The 21531-nt window shown below is 38.0% G+C and overlaps 2 protein-coding genes and 2 pseudogenes across 2 annotated transcripts; 3 read left to right on the forward strand and 1 right to left on the reverse strand.

Annotated features, from left to right (window-relative positions):
• The first annotated feature begins 438 nt into the window (after nucleotides 1-438).
• Nucleotides 439-1643, forward strand: LOC120193433 (annotated as a pseudogene).
• A 315-nt stretch (nucleotides 1644-1958) lies between these two features.
• LOC120193379 (protein decapping 5-like) lies at nucleotides 1959-5940 on the reverse strand. The gene is made up of 8 exons (XM_039195890.1): nucleotides 5689-5940; nucleotides 5318-5418; nucleotides 5129-5200; nucleotides 4104-5054; nucleotides 3048-3125; nucleotides 2574-2768; nucleotides 2372-2482; nucleotides 1959-2287 (listed from the first exon to the last, which is right to left on the reverse strand). Exons 1-8 carry the CDS (start codon nucleotides 5837-5839, stop codon nucleotides 2168-2170), a joined length of 1779 nt encoding a protein of 592 aa, XP_039051821.1. The 5' UTR covers nucleotides 5840-5940; the 3' UTR covers nucleotides 1959-2167.
• A 3741-nt stretch (nucleotides 5941-9681) lies between these two features.
• On the forward strand, nucleotides 9682-17694 carry LOC120193342 (annotated as a pseudogene).
• A 1102-nt stretch (nucleotides 17695-18796) lies between these two features.
• On the forward strand, nucleotides 18797-21110 carry LOC120193343 (piriformospora indica-insensitive protein 2-like). The gene is made up of 2 exons (XM_039195853.1): nucleotides 18797-19583; nucleotides 19803-21110. The coding sequence occupies exons 1-2, from the start codon at nucleotides 19365-19367 to the stop codon at nucleotides 21039-21041; spliced, it is 1458 nt and encodes a 485-aa protein (XP_039051784.1). The 5' UTR covers nucleotides 18797-19364; the 3' UTR covers nucleotides 21042-21110.
• The last annotated feature ends 421 nt before the right edge of the window (nucleotides 21111-21531 follow it).

Raw genomic sequence — 21531 nt, forward strand, 5'->3', positions numbered from 1 at the left:
AGTGTTAAACTCAATATCCGAGGTGTAAAGAAAAAGAAAATTTGTGTATGATTCTGTACATCTCTTATTAATCGTATATTTCTTGTTTATTTAATTTTTACTCTGGAATCTTGAGAATCTAAACTCTAAGCACCCTTTTAACGCACTCTTATGCTCGACAAGTTTCGTGTTCCTTCGTACTCTTGTGAAAATTGGGGACCGGGACGGCAACAACTACAAAACAAATCACATATATTCTTACGCATTTTGTTATTTATCTAAATGGGATTTACACATGGAGCACCCTGATTCACACCCAAAACGTCGATGATGGCTATAACAAGGTATAATCTGCCTCATTCCTCTAAACATTGCCTAGGAAATGCCAATGGCGTGAATACATATATTCCATTTACTACTATTTAAACCCCCTCTCCATTTCAGTAAAACCAACAGCATCAGAACAACACAAACAGAAATTAAGCAGGCAAAGGAAGATATGGAATTTTCTTGCAAGGATTTCAAGGTAGGGAAATGCCAAGGCCAGAAGCTGGTGGATGGTGAAGCCATGCCATTGGTTCTGCAACCCCCTGAGGTCGACAAGGCTGATATGCAATCACTTCTCTTGGCTTTAAAGTCAAACCAGGATTGGTTTGAGAAATTGATCATCAAAAACAGTGCTGTCCTCCTCCGAGGTTTCGATGTCAAGAATGCACAAGAATTCAATGACATCGTTGAAGCCTTTGGTTGGGATGACATTCGTTACGTTGGACCGGCGCCTCGGACGCATGTATATGGACGTGTCTGGACAGCTAACGAAGGACCTCTCTCTGAATTCATATATTACCACCATGAAATGGTTCTGGTATGTCTACTCACTAGTCAGCTGTGAAACTTGTGTTTAACCATATCTTACAATGTCATTGTTTACCAGATAAAGGAATCTCCAAAAACATTACTACTATACTGCGAGGTGCCGCCCCCGGAAGGTGGAGAGACACCCTTTGTTCCTAGCTTCCGGGTGACGGAGCGGATGCTAGAGGAATTCCCGGAAGCCGTGGAGGAAATGGATGCCAAGGGGTTACAATACTCATTCACAGCCCTCAGCAAGAATGATACATCCTCAATGAGGGGTAGAGGCTGGGAGGATACTTTTGGAACATCTGATCGTGTAGAGGCCGAGAGAAGGTTCAACTTTGATCGAACATTTATAAGCTCTATATTATTATTAACTAAAATTTAGGCAAATACATATATGCTTATGATCGTTGTGAGATAGTCTGTGAAACCTAATCACACAGCAAAAATTTGATACAGAGCAAAAGCACTGGGAATGGACATGGAGTGGCTACCTAATGGAGCGGTGAAGGCAGTATTGGGTCCTCGAACTCTAACAAGGGTGTTCGATGGAAGAAAGGGGAGGCGAATGTGGTTTAACACTATGGTCGGAATGCATGGAAAAGAGTTGAGCTCGGCCACCATGGCAGATGGAACAGAGATACCAGAGAAAGTAGTGAAGAGATGTGGAGAGATCATAGAGGAAGAAAGCATTCAAATTCAAGTGGGAGAAGGGATATGTGCTCTTCTTTGACAACATGGCTTTGCTCCATGGACGTAGGCCTTCTCTGCCCCCAAGAAGGGTCCTCGTTGCCACTTGCAAGTAGACCATCTCCCTTTGCCTAATAATAGAGGGCGTTCCTCTGAACCACAGAATGTTCAAAAATCATACAATAACTTTACTATTTTGAATAAGAAGTCGTACCATGGAATGTTTACATTTTAAAGAACTCTAATAAAACAAACTCTAGTGAACATTTTCATTGTAGCAGAACCTAGCTTTTACTTCTGCAACTTGTGGTAAGTTCAAAAACCATCATTATCTGATACATAAAAGTTGAAATATAAAAGAAATTCGACTTGAAATTGAGCAATATAGCAAATAGATTCATCCATGGACAACGAGAAATTTAAATAGAACATAGTAAAAAAACTGCCTACTTTTATTTCTGGAAATATTATAAGAAAACAAATCCCGAGCATAGCGCTAGATCAGTCTGATGTTTGCCGGGCGGGATGGATTCTACTGTGCACTGTAACATTTCAAATAAAAGAGAACAATCTGACATGACCTGCCAAACAGCCTTAAGATGTTGAAACATCAAGCACAACTGTGGAGGATAAACATGGCTCACCCACGACCCCTCCCTGTATATCCATACCCTCTTCCATAAGAACCACCACGAAAACGACCACCGCGTCCGCGTCGTCCGCCTCGACCACCTCGGTATCTTGAAAATTCACCAAAAGTCTACACGACCGAAACCACAACATAAAAAAGGACACATATTACAGAGAGCTAATGTGAAGAAAAAAACAAGAAATGCATCATTACCTCAGTGTCTAATTTCATTTGCTCGGAGAATCTCGGCCTTCCAATTTGTGTGTCATTTGCACGTGTATTAGAGGAGAGAGTATCAAAAAAGTCATCCTTATTGTAGACAGGCTGTACAGTGACACCAAACTGATAGAGTGAGTATGGTGCTTTTAAGGTAATCTAATTACTACAAGAGTTAGATACAAGGTAGCAGTACAACCTTGACTTGAATCTTAGATATCTCAGCATCTTCTTCATCTTGATAACCATCTTCGTCGCTAGCATCCCCTTCTTTATCCTTAGAATGAGATTTGCTACTGTTACCAAGATGACCCCAGACTTCATCTTTCTTAAATTTCTCATTCATTGCTTCAAAATCAAAATCTTCAGTAAATTTTGTCACTGGGCGTGAACTCTACCAAAAAGATCATAGCCACCGATAATATAGTCAGTCTTGATGAATGACTATAACCACCAATAAAATTCATTCAAAATTTCTTTAAGAAACTTAACATGCCAAAAAATCAATCTCAAAACATCTACACATTAACACATCTAGTTATTTTCACACAATAAATTACCTACTCAAATAAAAAGGTTTAGTATTCAATCACATAGCTTCAACAAGGCAACAACAATATCCAGCTAGCATAATCTTTTCAAATTTAGACTACAAAATGTAAATAAAGTTTACCCCAGCTCCTCTTCCCCTTCCTCTTCCTCTTTCATGTCCTCTATAACCATGGCGAGATTGAAAGGAAGATCCATTTGGCTAGGGAAAAATGTTGAAAGATACTTGTCAGATTCTTTACAACATTCAGTTAAGTAAATTATCATGAATGAAAGTCATATATGAACTTAACGCAAAGCAAACTCTATACTACAATGTTTTCATTTCAATATGCAGTTGTAGTGAACCAACATGTTAAACAAAGCAAAACAGCAAACACTAGAACTGAAGTATAGCTCATGCACATCATGTTGTATTCTCTTTTGAGGGGCTGGCACAACTTGGGGAAAAGAAGAGAATAAACCTGCAAAATATTGCCCCTGTGCATTAAAAATGCCCACCAAAAATCCTAACAAAGGAGACACATACTTCCACAAGAGAAACCACAAGGGTAACCCATCAAATCAGCCAGATAAGCATACCTCCTAAGAATCCCTGCTTGGTTTAACTTTCCATATCAGTGCTAATTTCCTATTTTTGCAATTCATAATCACGTAAAAACCTTCTCCACGGTCAACATCCAAGAAGAAAACTATTGAAAACGTGTACCACTAATACATGAAAAAGAATTTTGAAATTTCAAATAAAGCTCAAATTTCTGCAAAACATAAGTCAAAGCACCAGAACCGTTGTTTGTACTGTGAGGGCAGCATCTTAAACATTTAGTTTGACAAGAAAATTTCTTAATATGATAAAAAAAAGGGAAAATAATGGCGAAAGTAACACCTACACTATTCTTATCATTTCACTGCAACTAATGTTGCCAAAGGCAAACGCAGAATGTTAATGTCCATTAAACTTATTAGACATCCTTGGCACCCAGTGTGCCATGCATTTTGAGCACTAGAACCTTGCATCACAAAAGGCACAAAGGGTAAAGAATATGCTGGTCGAAGTAAACATGCTAATTTCTAAAATATAACCAACTTAAGAATTTGTTTCATAACATTAGATAATGTGTCCCAAAAATCAATGTTTACTCAATATCAAGCTTTGTTAAAAATAGAAACTTTGAATTACCTTTTGTGCAATATGGGAAGAAACAGGTAATGGCAATAGTGGAGGCTGAGCTTCTGAGACAATAGGTGCTGATGGTTCAGGAGATAATGATGAGGTCATTTGAACCACTTCCACATCTTTATGTGCAGTTGCTGCAGGCTGAGATGAAGGAACAACAGTAGATCCTGACTTCAAGAACTGACCAGGGGTTACCAATGAAGGTACAGATGTTTCCACACGAATCGAATTTGAAACCCCAATAACAGAGGATGCAGCTTGAGAGACACTTTGATATGGCAAAGTAGAGATTTCACTTTGTTTGTTCGTAATTGGTGGTACGATGGCATTTAATTCTGGACCAGAACTAGTCAAAGGAGAAAGTGCTGGCAAGCTAGAACCAAGTGTAGCTGGAGGAAGTCCAGGACTTAAAGCTTTGTTTGGCAATGAAGCAGGCAAGGGCTCTGACGCCAGTGGAGCAGAGAGTGCAAGAGGGAGAGCAGACGTTAAAGTAGAGGATGATAAAGAAGAAGTTAAAGGAAGGGAACTTGTACTTGAAGGAAGTAAAGAAGGAGGAATTTCAGGCAGGCTTGAAGTATGTAAGTTAGCAGGGCCAGCAGGCAAAGGAGCATTAAAATTAGGATATTGCACTGGTTGCTGCATGGAAGGAGGCACTAACAGTCCTGGAGATGGCCGGAGCAAAGATTGCTGGTGCAAATGCGGAATCCCACTTGGGGGGGCATAGTATCCCTGCCAATACATTGGCATAGCAAGCCCACCACCATTAACAGCTGGAGGTGGAGGAGATGGCCCCCATGACCCCATGTTCCCTCCAGGTTGATAAAGAGGTAATGCCGCTTGAAAATTTGACCCCGCTAATACCATTTGAGTAGTGTGTGGAGTAAGATCGGTCAAAGGTCCAGTAGCAGCAGAGGGCACGCTTGCAATTGTGGAAACCGAGGGTGGAAAGTGAGACTGCAGGGATATGCAAAGCTTCAGGATGTGATATGTCAAACTTTGAATTAATATTTCATTTTTAAGTTCTTAACCTGGATAATTGCGGGATCATTGTTTATGGGTGGTGCAAGCTGTGCAGGCGGTGAAGACTTAACCTGTAAATCCTACAAAAGCAAGCAGAAAGGAGATTTCATTAGTTACAGTAAATATATAAACATCTAGATGAACTTAATTACCGTGTAAGTGAAGAATCAAATCTTTAAGCATAAAAAAACTAATACCTTAATGTCACTTCCGCGGAACAATATGTACTCATAAACTTTATCACTTGGGGGTACCTGAGGACCATCCTTTTTCCTTCCTTCAGTTCCAAACGATCGTACTGCCCGCACAAACATAAAAAATAAGCACGTACTATAATTCAAAGAAACAGTCCAGAAAAGCGCAAAATAAACAAATTAGACCAGTAAATAGACGAATTTAGTAAATACGAATTATGCCCAATCATTAAATTGAATTCAACGGTATAACGTACAAATCCCATCCCAGGAAAGGCCAAGTGCTTGAGCCGAAGTCATCTTTTATATACAAGCACCACGAAATCATAAACAATAAAGAAAGCGAAGGCTATAAGAGGAGAAAAGGAAAGTACCGTTTCTTAGCCCGATACTGGACTCGTCGGGGTTGATGTTGTAGAGAACGCCCTCGTATCTGATCTCACTCTTTGAAGTCAAGCTTATTAAGCTCCCTACGTAGGAATCAGCCGTTGAAGACGATTTCGAACTTGAATTCTCCGCCGCCATTTCCCGATCTCTTCTCTTCTTCGGAAAGAGAGGGATCAGGGATTTCTTAGGTTTTTAAGATTGTAAAGTGGGCGACCCCCTTCTCTCTATTAGACAGTTTGTGACAATAAATCTCATCTTTACTTCGTATTTTATAATGAAAATATCTCATATGATTTTTTTATACGCCAGGATGTGCTTTTTTTTTGCATTCATTATTGTTGTTATATTTTAAGATAAAATGAGTAAATAATCTTCAATATATATATATAAAATCAACAATAAGTTGATTTAGTAAGATGAAACACTAAATTCTTTAAGTATGGTTAGAGGTTTAATTTCTCGCGTTTGTGAATATAGTAAATTGAGTTAAGAGAGTTGCTCTCGTCTTTACAGTATCTGATCCAGATTAATCAATCAATAGATCAAATACCAACGATTATAAAAAAACAAAATCAAATTATAAAAAGTTCTTTTTGATTATAGTAACATATTATTTAACTAAATAATAATCTAAAAATTAATGATATGATAATTAATAAATTTAGTCTTTAACTTTTCCATTTCATTTTAATTTATTCTTAATTTTAAAAATTAATTTAATAAATATGAATTTGATGAATATTAATCTATTGTTTTGGATAATTAAATTATTTCATTTTATCCAAAAGAAAAAAAACAATCAGTAAAACTCATCAACTAAACTAAATCTCAACCTCGAAACAAAACAATCAGGATAGAGGCATACTAATGTAAGGTACTCCTACCTTAAATTGATTGTGAATCTAGGAAGGAAGCAAAACAACATGCATAAGTGAATGGCTCAAATAGATGGCTTGGTGGTTGATGTAATGGTGAAATGGAGGGCTATTTATGTTATAAGAAATGGTAGCGGAAGTATGCTGATATGGCTATGGTATGGGTGATGAAACAAAGGATGGTTGGTGAGGATAGTATCTTAGAAAGACCAAGGAAGAACCAGTGCTACAATGAGCAAAGACTCGGCCTTACAAATCTTTCTAAGGGGTGGGAACAAAGGACTTGGACCCACTATCTATAAGGAGATAGGAACCACAAGTATCAATGGCAAAGGGGTTAACGTCACAAGTAATTAAATTACTTGATAAGTCGTTAAAAGACACAAGGACTTGAGAAAAGAAAATAATCTCACTTATATTAAATGAAAGGTGTGTTTACAAATAAATAGGACTAGCCTATTTATAGATTTTGAAGGGACATAACCGAATGGTTATATGGTGGTTCGGCCAGCCTTTGTGTCCCTCTTAAATGACATAATTAATTAAATAAATAACATGAAAATAGGTACTGGTTCGGCTGAATGGAGGGGGCATATCTCATGGTCGAATAGTGCTTGAGACCTTTCAAGTTGGCGCCAATTTGGAGGAGAAAGGATGCTTGGCCGAATGGTTATGTAGTCATTCATCTTGACGCCTAAAATGGGGCACATGCATAGCACATGGCTTGGCTGGTCACAAGGTGTGCACATGGTTCTCTAGGAGGCTTGTGGTGTAGCCTTATGCATAGGATGAAGACCAAGCATGTGCAACAACCTTGGGCGTGAGTTGAGTTATCTTCAAGCTTGCATATGTCTAGCTAACTAACAATGCAAGGGATGGTGGTGAAGGATCTTCTTAGCCGTGATCTCCCAAGCTTCCTAGCAGCACATTCAGCTATGTTCAGCTACATTTGATGTCCCTTTTAGCAACTTGTCTTCAAATAGTCCAACTAGTTGAGATTAGCTAGCCTTGAGCTCCTCCAGCTGAGTTGAGCTTCCTATTGTGTTCCACGAGCTGCCATGATGTTTGTGAGCTAATTGTGAGTTGCATATGTATCCCAAATATTCTAACAAGCTACCCCAATGTGTGCCATGCTCCTATGTACCTACATGTGCAAAGAAAACAAGGCAAATTAAACGCATTGAGCTTGTATGATCCAATTACCTTGCTGTCGTGCATGATTATGACCTTGTGAGCTATGTATGCATGACATGAGCTAAGTATATCGTTATATAACATATTTAAGCTGATGTATAAGACATAGGAGCTAAAATGAATGCACATGAGCTAACAAATGAATGATTAAGCATGTTGTCATTTCATGAATATAATGAATCATGCTTAAATGAATGCAAGACTATTCTAACATGCTTAACATACTTAAAAATATAACAATGTGCATCAATTATAAAGATGTGTATATGCTAATTTATTCTTCAAATCACATAACTAATAACCTTAGCATGATATATATGATTATGGCATAGATGATCATAATAATATAAAGTAAGTAAAATATTAAGATGTTCAAGAATACTCCCTTTGCATGTGTTGAAAACTTGCTTGTATCACATACTCCTTACCCCCATTAACCTATATCTTACAACCCCTTTAATCAACTCAAAAATATATTTAGAAACAATTACGGGCGGTAGGATTAATATACAGTTAAAAAAATACGTTATCGGTTTTGTTATTATTTAAATAATAAAATCGGTAAAAATTTATCGGAAACATTATTATTTATACCGATTTTGTTATTATTCGGTAAAGCGCTACCGGTTTTGTTATTATTGGACACTTCACCGGAAATATTAAAAAATATTGATGTTTTAGGTAGAAATAATAATGTTTTAGGTAATTTTTTACTGATTTTATTATTTAAATAATAACAAAACCGAAATGTTTTTTTTAGTTGTATATTAAGGGTGCCGCAGGGTATAACTTCTCAAAATATCTTGTGCACATTTAGGCTTTTTTTCATGGTTCATATGATTCGTTTCCCGCAAACTGAAATAAACCCTAGGGATTCATGCAACACAAACAACAAGATGCAATAACCCTCTTCCCTCGTTATGATTTTGCAACCGATCCAACATCTCAGTTCAAGAAGTAACATGCACAACCAAACCGCATGCTCTCGATATCAGGAACTATACTTACCGAGCAAAGGCACAAGCCACAGATAGATGGTCCCGACCCCCCTCAAACCCCTCCCTCAGTGCACAACAAAATCATGGAGAAACCTGCAAACCCCAAACAACCAATCTCACTTTGGTAGGCAAATGATCATACACAACCAACCATGTGATAAAACTATACCTCAAAATGTAAAACTTGCCCCAGACCACACCATTCTCCCTTTTACTTCTGAATAATTCTCACGCATCTTTAGTCGTATACGAACCAATAGAACCCCTATACATAATAAACAATCCCGCAACTTCAATCGATTCCTCCACACCCAACCATGATCCCGACGGGTCTGAGACTGAGTATGCCACACACATTCCCTTCTTAACATGTACTCCTGCTTCCACGCAACCCATTTAGAGTTTACAGGAACCAACAATTGCCAAAGATATGCACACCTTGTTCCAAGACAATAGTTCCTTAATCCTAACTCCTATCCTCCTTCAGGTGAAATATATGCTCTCAGTTGTGTGAATAACTATTGTTATAAAATAAAAAAATTAAAAAAATGATTTTAAAGGTCGGGGATCAAGCCCAAAAATATGAGAATGCCTTTAGCATACAACCACCTGCATCTAACAAAAAAATTTGTTACAAATTTGAAAATAAACAGTTTTTAAAATAAATGACAACAAAATTAATTATTTTTAATTTGTAATAATAAGATGTTATTAAGTGTTTAACAATTTTGTAATACTGATGACTAATTTAATAGCATTTAAAAACTGGGTGACGTTCGGTTGCAATTTTTTTGTTTGAGTGATTAAATTGATAACATGCTAAAAATTGGATGACTGTTTTGATAGTTTACTCTGTATAGTAATTCATTGAATGTGTATAGTGCCCGACTCGGCCAGACCAAGGCAAGAGAACCCGATAATAGTTCTCTTTTAGGAAGAAAACCAAAAAGCCAAGGAATCAGATCGAAACCTGTCCGCTCCTCAAAGTATAATTTTAACGTCTTTAGGGTTTTCAACAGTGTAATTTCCTTCAATTTCTTTGTTTGTTCCACTATTGTTCTTGGTGATATGATCACGCAGAGAAGGAAGGCGTGGCCTGCATTAACTCTAACTCCGCCCACTGAGCCGCAATCGGCGGGGGTTCCGAACACTAGCAGTGGTGGCAGTCGCGGGAAAGGAAAGGCTGTTGCTTTTGTCCATGATATTAAGAAAGTGCCACCGCCTCCTGTTGCTTCTCTTAGCAGCAAGGGGCCCCTGAACGTCGGGGTGGAAGACGAGGACATGGAGGACTGGAGGCGGTTCAAGGAAGTTGGTTGTTGGATGAAGCCGCTTTGGAAAGGCGGGACCATGAGGCCCTTGTCGAAAGGCTCTCCAATCTCGAAGGAGAGGTAAGTTGTTCTTAATTTATATAATGTTTGCTCTTAGTTCAAATGTCTTTGTTGGAATCATCCGCTGCATAAACAAGTTTATTGAATGACAATATTTTCCTGTAGAAATTTAAATTTAGAGTTTTAACTTTTGTACAAAATAAACTAAAGATTTGGGGCTAAAAACAATCCATGTGTGGTATGTACATATTTGAGCTTAACCGCTACTTAAAGGAATTTACTGTCATATTTTTGCGGCTATTTTGCTGTTTAGCATTTTTAAGTTCAGTACAACACTGACTTTGTACTGTGTTTATCTGTTTTGGCCTTCGCCGCGTTGGTCGTCTACACTTGACCATCTTCGGCTGCTATGTGCTAGTTGATGCTGTATATGTGAGGTAGAAGGACATTTAGGAATTAGGACATTTGATCACAACTCAACTGGTCTTCTATTAGGTCCTAACCAGTTTATGTGCATGTTGAATGTTTTTGTTTATTCTTTCACCTACATATAAAAATATTTAGTGTTTTTGGTAAGCTAAGGTTGCTTATTGGGACCTGGGGTTTATGTGTTCAACTTCATGTTGGGGAATCATTTCACCTGTAAACTCAGGTTCAAGGTCATACATATTGAACATTCCCATACTTCACATTGTAGGAGTCTAATACCCATCAACAGGCAGCCCTCCTTAGTGATTTGAATTGATTATTCAAGTGGCCATGCATCATTGCAGTGCTGGTGAAACATTAATCTTTCTGTTGAACTTCACTTGTCTGCCCTCTTTTGTAATTCAAATGTTTAACATAGATTTTTTTTTTTGATAAGAAATACAGGCCTCATAAGAACCCCCTTCTTGACTAATGGAACTTTTGAGAAAGTTCCTTAATCAGTGAAGGGAGGAAAAGAGTGCCTTAGGATTTTATTTCTCAAGAGAAGATAGTACATAAGATACACCCCACAGACTGACTAATCACCATAAAAAATACAGACCAATTATCACAACCAGCGAAACTACCCCATCCCCTACAACCACAATAACCCAAAACCCCACTGAATGACCTCTAAAACTATGAAGTGTGATCAGCCAATCCCCTGTTTCGCTAAGGTATCAGCCTCACAATTACAATTCCTCGGAATATGTCTAATAATGAACGCCCTCTCCGAGATTAAGGACGCAATTTTTAGAACCAGTGCCCTAAGGAAAGGAGGAGAAGAAATCGGTTGTAAGATCCAATCCACCACTGTCTTACAATCGCTCTCAATAATTAACCTTCCTTGAGTCGCCCATTCCGACGAAAGAAAAAATTCAATGCCTTTCTCTATTGCTTTCATCTCAGCTAATGGAGGAGGACCTGGACCAACAGCAAGTGAGAAAGACCCAAGGATTTTGCTTTCCGAGTCCCTTAAAATACCAATGTTTAACATAGATGATTGTGCTCCATGGAAATTGGTGAAACATCAATCCTCTCTGTTCTTTACTTTATTATGTGATACTATTAAATGTCATCATCTCAATTGGTTATGCAGTTGACTTTGTACGGTTGAGCTTTATTCTTTGTTTGTTGTGGGATTATGTTGAGTTCCTGATTGAAGCTGCGCATATAAGTCTGCTAATGATTTTTCATTGCTTGATGCTTGTATTTCTTTGTAGCTTTTTAATTATCAGTACAATAGGGACTGCTCCTCATTGAGAAAAAAGAATGGACATCGAAGTGTGAAGAACTAAAGCAAGAACTTGCTGAATTTGAGGAGATCCTCAGACGTGAGCAGGCGGCAAACATGATTGCATTATCTGAAGTTGAAAAACGAGAGGAGAACTTGACAAAAGCCTTAGCTGCTGAAAAGCAGTGTGTGGTAGATGTATGCCTTTTCTTCCGTTTTCATTGTTATACAACTGAATATAATGTTTCTGTTTAGAAGCATCCTTAATGCTCATTATTTGTTCACCTGTCTAATCCTCCGTCTTTCTAACTTATTGAAATTGGTATTATGGTCATATCTCTTGTTGCAGCTTGAAAAAGCATTGCGTGATATACAAGAAGAACATGTCCAGGTTAAGCTTAGTTCTGATACAAAGTTGGCTAATGCAAATGCATTGATTTCCGGAATTGAAGGAAAATCTTTAGAGGTGGAAAAAAAGCTCCGTGATGCTGATAGTAGGCTTGCAGAGGCTAATAGAAAAAGTTCAGAATTGGAAATGAAATTGCAGGAGATAGAGGCTCGTGAAAGTGTGCTCCAAAGAGAGCATCTCTCCTTAGTTGCAGAGTATTCCTCTTAATCAACTTTTTAATATGTGTTCAGATGGTTGTTTGACTTGAACATTCTTGTATTATGCTCACTTCTCATGATAATTTATCTCATGCATTTGGAACTACTTCTAGACGAGAAGCACATCAGGCAACTTTTTACAAACAGAGGGAAGACTTGAATGAGTGGAGAAGAGACTAAGAAAGGAGAAGAGAGCTTGACTGAATTTCGGAGAATGCTCAACCAGAGGGAGGAAAAGGCAAATGAGAGTGAAAGCCTTTTCAAGCAGAAAGAGAAGAGCCTTGAAGAGCTGCAAAAATATTGATTTATCCACATTGAAGTTAAAGGAGATGGAAGATGATATAGGCAAACGTTTTGCAGACTTGGTTTCAAAAGAAAAGGTGGTTTTTCTGCCTAATTTAGTGATTATTTTATTCTGAGTTTGTTCCTGAACTCTGATTATTGTATTTTGTTAAATATTGTAGGAAGTTGAGTCCATGAGAAGCACCCTAGAGGCAAAAGGGAAGGATCTAGTTGCATTGGAAGAAATGCTTACTGCTAGAGAAAGGGTGAGATAAATTTTGTCATTTTATCTTGGCTTGTAAATAATGCAAAAAATGCCATATTTCCTTGTTACTCTTTTTTTTGCTTCAATATCTGTGGTATCTTACCATTTCTTTTGGCACCTTGTATTGTCTGCACTTTCCATGCATAAGAAACACAAGCATGTATAAGTCTTTGCTGGTTGAGACTATTTTTTTTAAGGTAAGCATCCTTTAAGAGAATCAGCATGCTATTAATTGGATCATGAAGAATTTGGTGGCACATTAACTTGATTGTGGTATCCTATTTGCATTCATTAGACCTTAAGATGTGAAAGAAATGATAGTAATGCTAAAACTTTCATCACTCAAGGTTTAAAAGTTTCCATAGTGATTGTAGTTAACTTTTTTTTGTTGATAAATACAAAGAACTGTAATTAGGCACTACAAATTTGATAAATGATTGTATATTTACATCACATGTGCTTTATTACCGTTGCAAGTTGCAATGATCCTTTTTTTTGACGAACAATGGTGTCTGAAAATCACCAAGTATTCTCTAAAGCACAGATGCTTAAGTCTTTTTTTTTTGTATATGGCTACATTGTTGAATGTATTAGTCTTTTTTTGTATGATGTGTATGATATTATGTCTCAATTTCTTTAATTCCTTGGGTCTTTATAGGTGGAGATTCAGAAACTTATCGATGAGCAAAGGGTTATTCTAGATTCTAAAATGCAGGAGTTTGAATTGGAACTGGAAGAAAAGAGGAAGTCTGTTGATGAGGAACTAGAAAGCAAGATACATGAAGTAAAGCAGCAGGAAGCTGAAGTTAATCACAAGAAGAAAAGTTGAGGAAGCAAGAACAGGGACTGGATAAGAAGTTGAAGAGAATGAAGGAGAAAGACAAGGACCTTGAGGCGAGGTTGAAAACAGTCAAGGACAAAGAGAAATTTGTGAAAACTGAGGAGAAAAGGTTGCAGTTGGAAAGCAAAAGCTGTATACTACTAGAGAGAACTTACAGGCCCTCAAAGATGAGATTGATAAGATAGGTTCTGAAACTAGTCAACAAGAGTTACGAATTCGAGAAGAGTCTTTAAAGCTTAAGATTACTGAACAGGAGAGGGCTGAACATATCCGACTGCAGTCTGAATTGAAGCTGCAGATAGTCAACTGCAGATGTCAGGAGGAGTTACTTTTGAAGGAACATGAAGACCTCAAACAGCAAATGGAAAATTTGAGAAACAGTGGGATGTTTTGGATGAAAAAAGAGCTGAAATCATTATGCTGCAAAAGCAAATTGACAAAGACAAGGAAAAGTTTGTAAATTTGCAAACATTCAGAGGAAGAAAGATTGAAGAAAGAAGAATCCGCTATGCAGATTATATTCTAGGGAAATGGAATCAGTCAGGCTGCGGAAAGAATCCTTGAAGCCACAATGAAGCATGAAAATCAATTTTACTTGAAGAAGCTCAGAATGAGCGAATTAAAATGCTTCAAGATTTTGAGGTGCAGAAAATGAATCTTGAAACTGATATGCAGAATAGATTTGATCAAATGCAGAAGATCTGCAAGAAAGGATTGACACATTTGAGGAGGTGAAGGAGAGAGAACTTGCTAGTTTGAGATGCTCAAAAGAAGATGCTGGGAGGGAAGGGGAAGAACTAAAGTCTGCGAGGCGTGCTGTGGAAAGGGAAAAAAATGAAGTTGTAGTTAACAGGGATAAACTGAAAGAGCAGCAGCTAGAAATGCAGAAGGATATTGATCAACTTGGTATCCTTAGCAGCAGACTCAAAGACCAGCGGCAATTGTTTATCCGTGAAAGACATAGCTTCCTGAATTTGTTGAGAAGTACAAGTCATGCAAGAACTGCGGAGAAGTTACTAGGGACTTTGTACTCTCTAACTTCCAAATTCCTGATTTGCAGGATAGGGAAATCCCTCTTCCTCGACTAGCTGATGAAACCTTAAGCTGTCATCAAGGTGGTTCTGGTGTTACAAATATCAAGAGATCTCCTGAAGTGGATGCGGCATATCCCGAATCTGCCGGGCGCATATCCTGGCTTCGCAAATGCACTAAGATTTTTAACATTTCACCGACTAAGAGAAATGAAAGTAAAGATGATGGGCCTAGTATGCTTACCGCTGCAGAAGCAGGAGCTGGTATTCAAGAAGAGCCAGGAGAGCTGTGTTTAGGGATTCCAGGTGACTCCATCCATAACCAATTGCTCCAACCTAATACGGCGAGAGAGCTGGGTGATGAATCTGTCCCATCTGCTGATCAGAGCTTTAGTGAGAGTAAGGTGCAAGAAATTCCTGAAGATTCTCTGCAGTCAGAGCAGAAGAGTGATCACCGCAATCACCGCAAACCTAGAAGGAAACCTAAATCTGGACTGGGTCGAACACGCTCTGTGAAGGCTGTAGTTGAAGATGCAAAACTATTCCTCGGCAAATTCCCTGAAGGGCCTGAGCCTAGTACGAGGGTGCAGCCACATGAAACCAGCCATATCAGTGAAGAAAGTGCTGGTGTTTCTAGCCATACTGCCAAGGGAGCAAGAGCACGCAGCAATGCAAGAAAGCGGCAACTCCCACAAAATTCGAAAGTTAGTGAGCTGAATGCCGCAGATAGTGAAGGACACTCTGAGAGTGTCACGGCTGGTGGGAGAAGGAAGAGGCAACAAACAGTTGCTCCCGGCCTCCCAACCCCAGGAGAAAACCGATACAATTTCAGGCGATCCAGGGGTAAGTTCCATTTTATTGTATATGTATTATTCTCAATGACTTCTAGGAATATGTCATACAATGTTGCTTTTAATGTTGTGAGATTCTTTGATTAGATTCTCATAATTTTCCCGTTTAATTAATTGAAATGGAAGAAATGCTGATTTGTCGTTTTATAGAATTCTCTTTTAAAAGAATTTTATTCTGAGTTTTTTTAAGTTCTATGTCTGGCTTTGAGTGTTAAACTTGCTTCTGCCGAGCCTGTAACTGGATTGGCTGTTAATATTGAAATAAAAATGGGTTTATCAGCCCTTTTGAGGCTCTTCTGCAGATCAGATGGTTCGGCTACCACTCTCCTTTCTTGGATTGGAAAATATATGTTTGGAATGAAAAGTGTCTCTTGACAAGCATTAGTTGTTAAATTGATTTGCTGAGCTTATTTCTTTTGTTTTTGAGGGGAAAATGGTGAAATTTAAATATAGTATATGATATTATATAATAGTATACCATAATTTATTACATGTTATAAATATATAACTATGGATAAATTGAGTTAATTCTCACATCAGCACTTTCCGGTCCTCTCTAAAGAACTATATATCAGTACATTGTTTAGGATTCAAATAAAACGATTGAAGTTTCGGGATTCAGTCATACTATTTAGCTGCATATAATAGTGTTGGACGTGGAATTAATGGATTAAAAGTGGTAAAAAGAAAAAAACTTTTTGGTCGTATGTTTTTTGACATTCTTATTGCTTAAAATTTTCAAAAAGGGATGTTCCCGATCTTGTTAATTACTGTTTAAATGACAACTTATGCTTAAGTTTGGAGGTCATTTCATACTTGTCTGTGTTGAATTATGGTGCAAGCGCGATTATATTGTTCAGATTTGAATACAATGGTACATGCCAAGATAAATATGAAAGACAACAAAAATCCTCCACAACATAGAAGGTTACTGAAATTTTCAAGTCTGATTTTTTATTCGTTACATTGAATGTTATGATCTGTGTTTTCAGGTGTTGGTGAATGTTTACAATACTTGAATGCCTAATTGCATATAAGGGAACCGTTTATGCATATTTAATTATGTTCCATAGAAAGGATCTTTCTGGAGGATATTGTTGTCCATTATTCCATTTAATTGTGTAAAATAGAAAGTTTCTTTTGTGGAGGAAACCATTTTTCTATTTAACCTGGTTTTTTCTAAAATTTTATAAATATTTTTACAGTACAGTCACAGTCACAGCCACAGCCATAGCAGCACAAGCCTCATCTGATGTCTCAAAGACTAGGAAGGAGCCCGATGAAGGTGGGTTGGAGGGAGAAGCGGATACTGAGAACAGAAGAAATAGGAAGGAGCCTGATGATGGTTCGTTGGAGGGAGAAGTGGATACTGGGAACAGAAGATCTAATTTAGCGCAGGTCACGGCATTGAAACGTGTGGAGATTTTAGAAAGCAAGGCAATTAAGGTAAATCCTAAACCATTTGTGTTGGGATGATATGATTTCCATCGTCAGTCTTCTTTTTACACTACCTCAAACCTTATTATGCAGATCAAAACAAGTGTAGATGTCGATAACGACACAGCAGCAAAGTCGGTTGAGAATGTGGATTTGATTGAGAAAGTAAATGTTACAGCTGAAAATGGTGATGAAGACGAGAGTGGGGACAAAATCAACGAGGATGATGAAGAGTATGAGGATGATGATGAGATAGAACATCCAGGTGATGTCTCAATTGGAAAGAAAATCTGGACATTTTTTACCTCATGAAGGCTCGTATTTTGTCTTGTTTTTTCTTCTTTGGAGACTGGAGACGGATTACTCGATTGTATGCTAGACCTTGACACAATAAGGTAACCAGAATGTGCTTTAGCTTCTGAGCTTTGCATTTTATCTTTTGTGTGGCTTATGCAAGAATGTTTCCTGTTTGGATTTCCCGATAGGAAAGTATCATGTGCAAGTGGCAACAATAATTAATTTCTAGTTCATTTTGTACACTAAATTCTTTAGTTGAAAGTAAGTTTTGCCTCATTTTTATCATTATCCCATGTGCAAAATTACTGCAGAGCCGAATTTTGCCTTCTACACCGTTGCTGGAAATTATGTTGGATTGCAATGCAAGACTGTGGATGCATGTTTGTTTGATTGATTAGTTAGAGTTGGATGCATATGTGCCTTTTCAAGGTACCTTAGTCAAATTCCAAGGGAATGATATTCGTTTAGTGGTCTAAAAAAGATTAATTTCATCGATTACATTGCCCGAGCGCTGCTAGCATGGAGTGGAGGTCAAGTCAAAGTATGATTATGACATGCCATTCAATATTTTAATATATGAACATGTCTCTCTTACTCTCGAGTGAGTCGTTCTCATGCAAAGAAATTCAATGAACCAGTTTGAGGATTAAATATTCCACAATAAATTTGAAAGTAAGTTCGATTTCCTGCTTGCTTTAATATCCCAAAATTTCATTTTAATCAAGAAAGTTGGTATAATAATAAAACTAAGATGTAATTATAGCAAACTTAGCCACACACGTACATATTTGGTTGATATTTGCCATGTATCCCAAGTTTAACAACCGAGTCAAATGCTGTTTTGTCCTCGCAATTGCATCACATCCTTCTCTCATTCTGAACGTCTGAGTCTCAGCAGCAACAGAAAAAGTACTGTTTTAAAAAAACCCCGCCCAAAAGTAAAAGAAAAACAGAAAAAGCAAAGCAGATATAAAAACTCAACTGTCTTGTTGCATCGCATTTACCATTACAGATCCTTTGCCTTTCCCCTTGAGAGGGACATATGGAAAATGGAAAATGGTCCCCTCCTTCCCAATCCCTAACAACATAAAGCAAAAAACAAAACCCATCTCCCTATCTGATCCTGCGAGCTTAACACCTATATGGTCTCAGTCATCTCCACCTATAAATCCCTCAACTACCACCCTCTCTAACTTTAAACGTCCCATCTCCGGCACTACATTAACTGAATGAAAAAGGTAATAACAATGATCAGTAATTATTAGTTGTAATTGTGCATGTATGTATGTACATACAATGCACTTAACCCTAAGTAGTCTTGTGGAAAGATTCACAAGGAGCTGCAAAGTGCATATACCAAAGTGGAGCCGTATAAGAATAACACACAAAGGGTCACTCTTCCTATCGCTTTCAGCTTCAGATTTTCAGTATTCAATGCCAAATCCCCTCCAGTTTCTATTTTTTTCTACTGCCTTTAATCTTGTTATTATTGCTCTTACTTTCTTGGCTCGGACAACCGTGCTTTATATAGAACTTTGTGTTGTTTCTGCTATATTCTTATCTTAGCTTTCCTATTTACCCACATAGAACCAAATTCTTCCTACTCCCTTACTGTGCTCACCTCTCTCCATTTCCCTTTTCTTTCTCACTTTACCATCTTTTTGCATCTTTCACTCTTAAACTCTACCATACTATTCTAAGCTTTCTCAAAAACACTTTCTGGCTTTCGAAGCTGTGTCATACTTACATTCCCTAACACTTTCTGGCTTTCGACTCCCTTTTTTTCCCCTTCCCCTTCTTCTCCTGTCTTTTTCTTTACCTTTTCTTGACAAATATTATATATTTTCATTCCTTTTCCTCGGTTGTTTTCAAAGACCACGTTTGGGGTTGTTTAAGCCAAGCTGCACTTTGTTTTTTTCCCCGTCTTTTTTAGCCTTGAATTATCTAACAACGAGGATGCTTATCAGTGGCAATCATTTCGTTTTGGCAGTTTGCATTTTATGCTTGGGTGTTTGGTGCTGTGGCCAAGCAGACAATACCGAAGAATCAGCAGTAGTAGCTCCCATGGAGAAGGCTGAGCAAGCTGCTTTGTACTCTGCCATACAAGGGTTTGTTGGTAATTGGTGGAACGGCTCAGATCTCTATCCGGATCCTTGTGGTTGGACTCCTATACAGGTATGGTTTACCTTCCGGTTTTTAAGTAGTAACCTTGGTGGAATTGCATTTACTATCTCACTGTTGGATATTTCAGAGAAAAAGTAGTATGGTTGATGTTTGCTTGTATTTAATAATATTGACCATGAGGATTGAGTTTAATACATAATACACATCTTGTTTGATTCACATTAATTATTTGATTAAGTGGTAATCTCTTTGATTATTTCTTTTCTACAGGGTGTCTCCTGTGATATTATAGGTGGCTTATGGTATATTACTACTTTAAGCATTGGTCCTGTTCATGACAACTCTCTTGCTTGTGCCACTAATGTGAAATTTAGGCCACAACTCTTCCAGCTTAAGCACTTGAAATCTCTCAGCCTTTTCAGTTGTTTCATATCTCCTAGCAGACATTCAGTTACCATCCCCGGCGATGACTGGGAAAAACTTGCTGGGAGTTTGGTGTCATTAGAGTTTCGGTCCAATCCAGGTCTCATAGGCCAAATTCCTACTGGTTTTGGTTACCTCAAAAAGCTCCAATCTTTGGTCTTACTAGAGAATGGTTTAACAGGAGAAATACCAACCAGTATTGGCAACTTAACTAGCTTGAATCGACTAGTCCTGGCGGGAAACAGGTTTACTGGTGAAATCCCAGATAGTTTTGGAATGTTAAAGGAACTGTTAATCTTGGATTTAAGTAGAAATTCACTATCTGGTCATTTACCTATAGGTCTTGGTGGTCTGACATCTCTGTTGAAGCTTGATTTGAGTAACAACCGATTGAAAGGGAGGCTAATTGCACATATTGCATGTCTGAAGAATTTGACCCTTTTGGACTTGAGACACAACAAGTTTTCAGGTGGACTGAGCCATCGTGTTCTGGACATGCTTTCTTTGGAAGAGTTGATGTTGTCTTGCAACCCACTCGGTGGGGACATTATGAGCCTGGAATGGCAAAATTTGCAAAATCTTGTCGTTTTGGATCTCACTAACACAGGCTTGATAGGTGAAATACCCAAATCACTATCTGGATTGAAGAGACTGAGGTATCTTGGTCTTGGTAATAACCTCACAGGCAATCTCCCACCGAAGCTTGCATCTTTGCCTGATCTTAATGCACTTTATCTAAACGGGAACAATCTGACAGGAGTGCTCCAATTCCCCCGTGTCTTTTATGGGAAAATGGGAAAACGTTTCGGGGCTTGGAACAACCCGAATCTCTGCTATCCGGTCGAGTCAATGACACCGACAACTAATGCTCCTTATGGAGTAAAACCATGTCAAAAAGGTGCCACTTTGCTCGAGCCAAATTCCACGGCCAAGTTGGGGGAAGATGGGAACTTGAACAACGACAATTCCCATTTCATAGCTTCATCGGGATTCCCAAGCTATGGCATTCATGGGGCTCGGCAGTTAATCTCGGTAGATACATTAATAACAGTTCTACTATTTTGCATCTTTTCCTATAGACCCTAGGCCTGATAATCGACTTTTTCACAAGCAAAAAGCTACTGTCTTTCGTTTCTTGGGATCTTTGTAATCTAAAAAAATCAAGCTAATATCGTTTCTGAAATACAAAATCTTTCATTATGGGACTTGGGATTCATTTTTTTTGGAGTTTTTAATTGGATTTCCAAGGTAAAAGATGACAGATAAGGAGTTCTTATTACATTGAAAGTGGCTGTACGTAGTGTAACCTGCACGGCTAGTGTTGTAGGTTGGATAGTGTGTTTAAAGAAGATAATGATGATGAAATGAGGGTTGGGACCAGACTAGAATTAAAACAAGACTATTTTAGTACTATAAAAAGGATAAGAATAATGGCAGCTGAGACCATTAGTTGTTCTGGTTTGGTTTGTTCTAAAGTTGATGGAGATCTGACCCCAATTGAATGTACCTTCACTTTTTTAGTTCCTCGGACAGATTTTCATCGGACTTTTGTTAACTTTTAACTTTTTTGTAGTTT

The sequence above is a fragment of the Hibiscus syriacus genome, unplaced genomic scaffold (assembly GCF_006381635.1).
Source record: "Hibiscus syriacus cultivar Baekdansim isolate YM2019G1 unplaced genomic scaffold, ASM638163v2 tig00116995_pilon, whole genome shotgun sequence".
NCBI lineage: Eukaryota > Viridiplantae > Streptophyta > Magnoliopsida > Malvales > Malvaceae > Hibiscus > Hibiscus syriacus.

Bases quoted from the DNA above. Each gene is read 5' to 3' on its own strand.
- LOC120193379 (XM_039195890.1), bottom strand. From the start codon at position 5,839: ATGGCGGCGGAGAATTCAAGTTCGAAATCGTCTTCAACGGCTGATTCC. The intron at 5,419-5,688 runs GTACTTTCCTTT...TTGTGCGGGCAG, and splicing joins CAGTATCGGGCTAAGAAACG to TACGATCGTTTGGAACTGAA. The intron at 5,055-5,128 runs GTTAAGAACTTA...ATATCCCTGCAG, and splicing joins ATGATCCCGCAATTATCCAG to TCTCACTTTCCACCCTCGGT.
- LOC120193343 (XM_039195853.1), top strand. From the start codon at position 19,365: ATGCTTATCAGTGGCAATCATTTCGTTTTGGCAGTTTGCATTTTATGC. The intron at 19,584-19,802 runs GTATGGTTTACC...TCTTTTCTACAG, and splicing joins GTGGTTGGACTCCTATACAG to GGTGTCTCCTGTGATATTAT.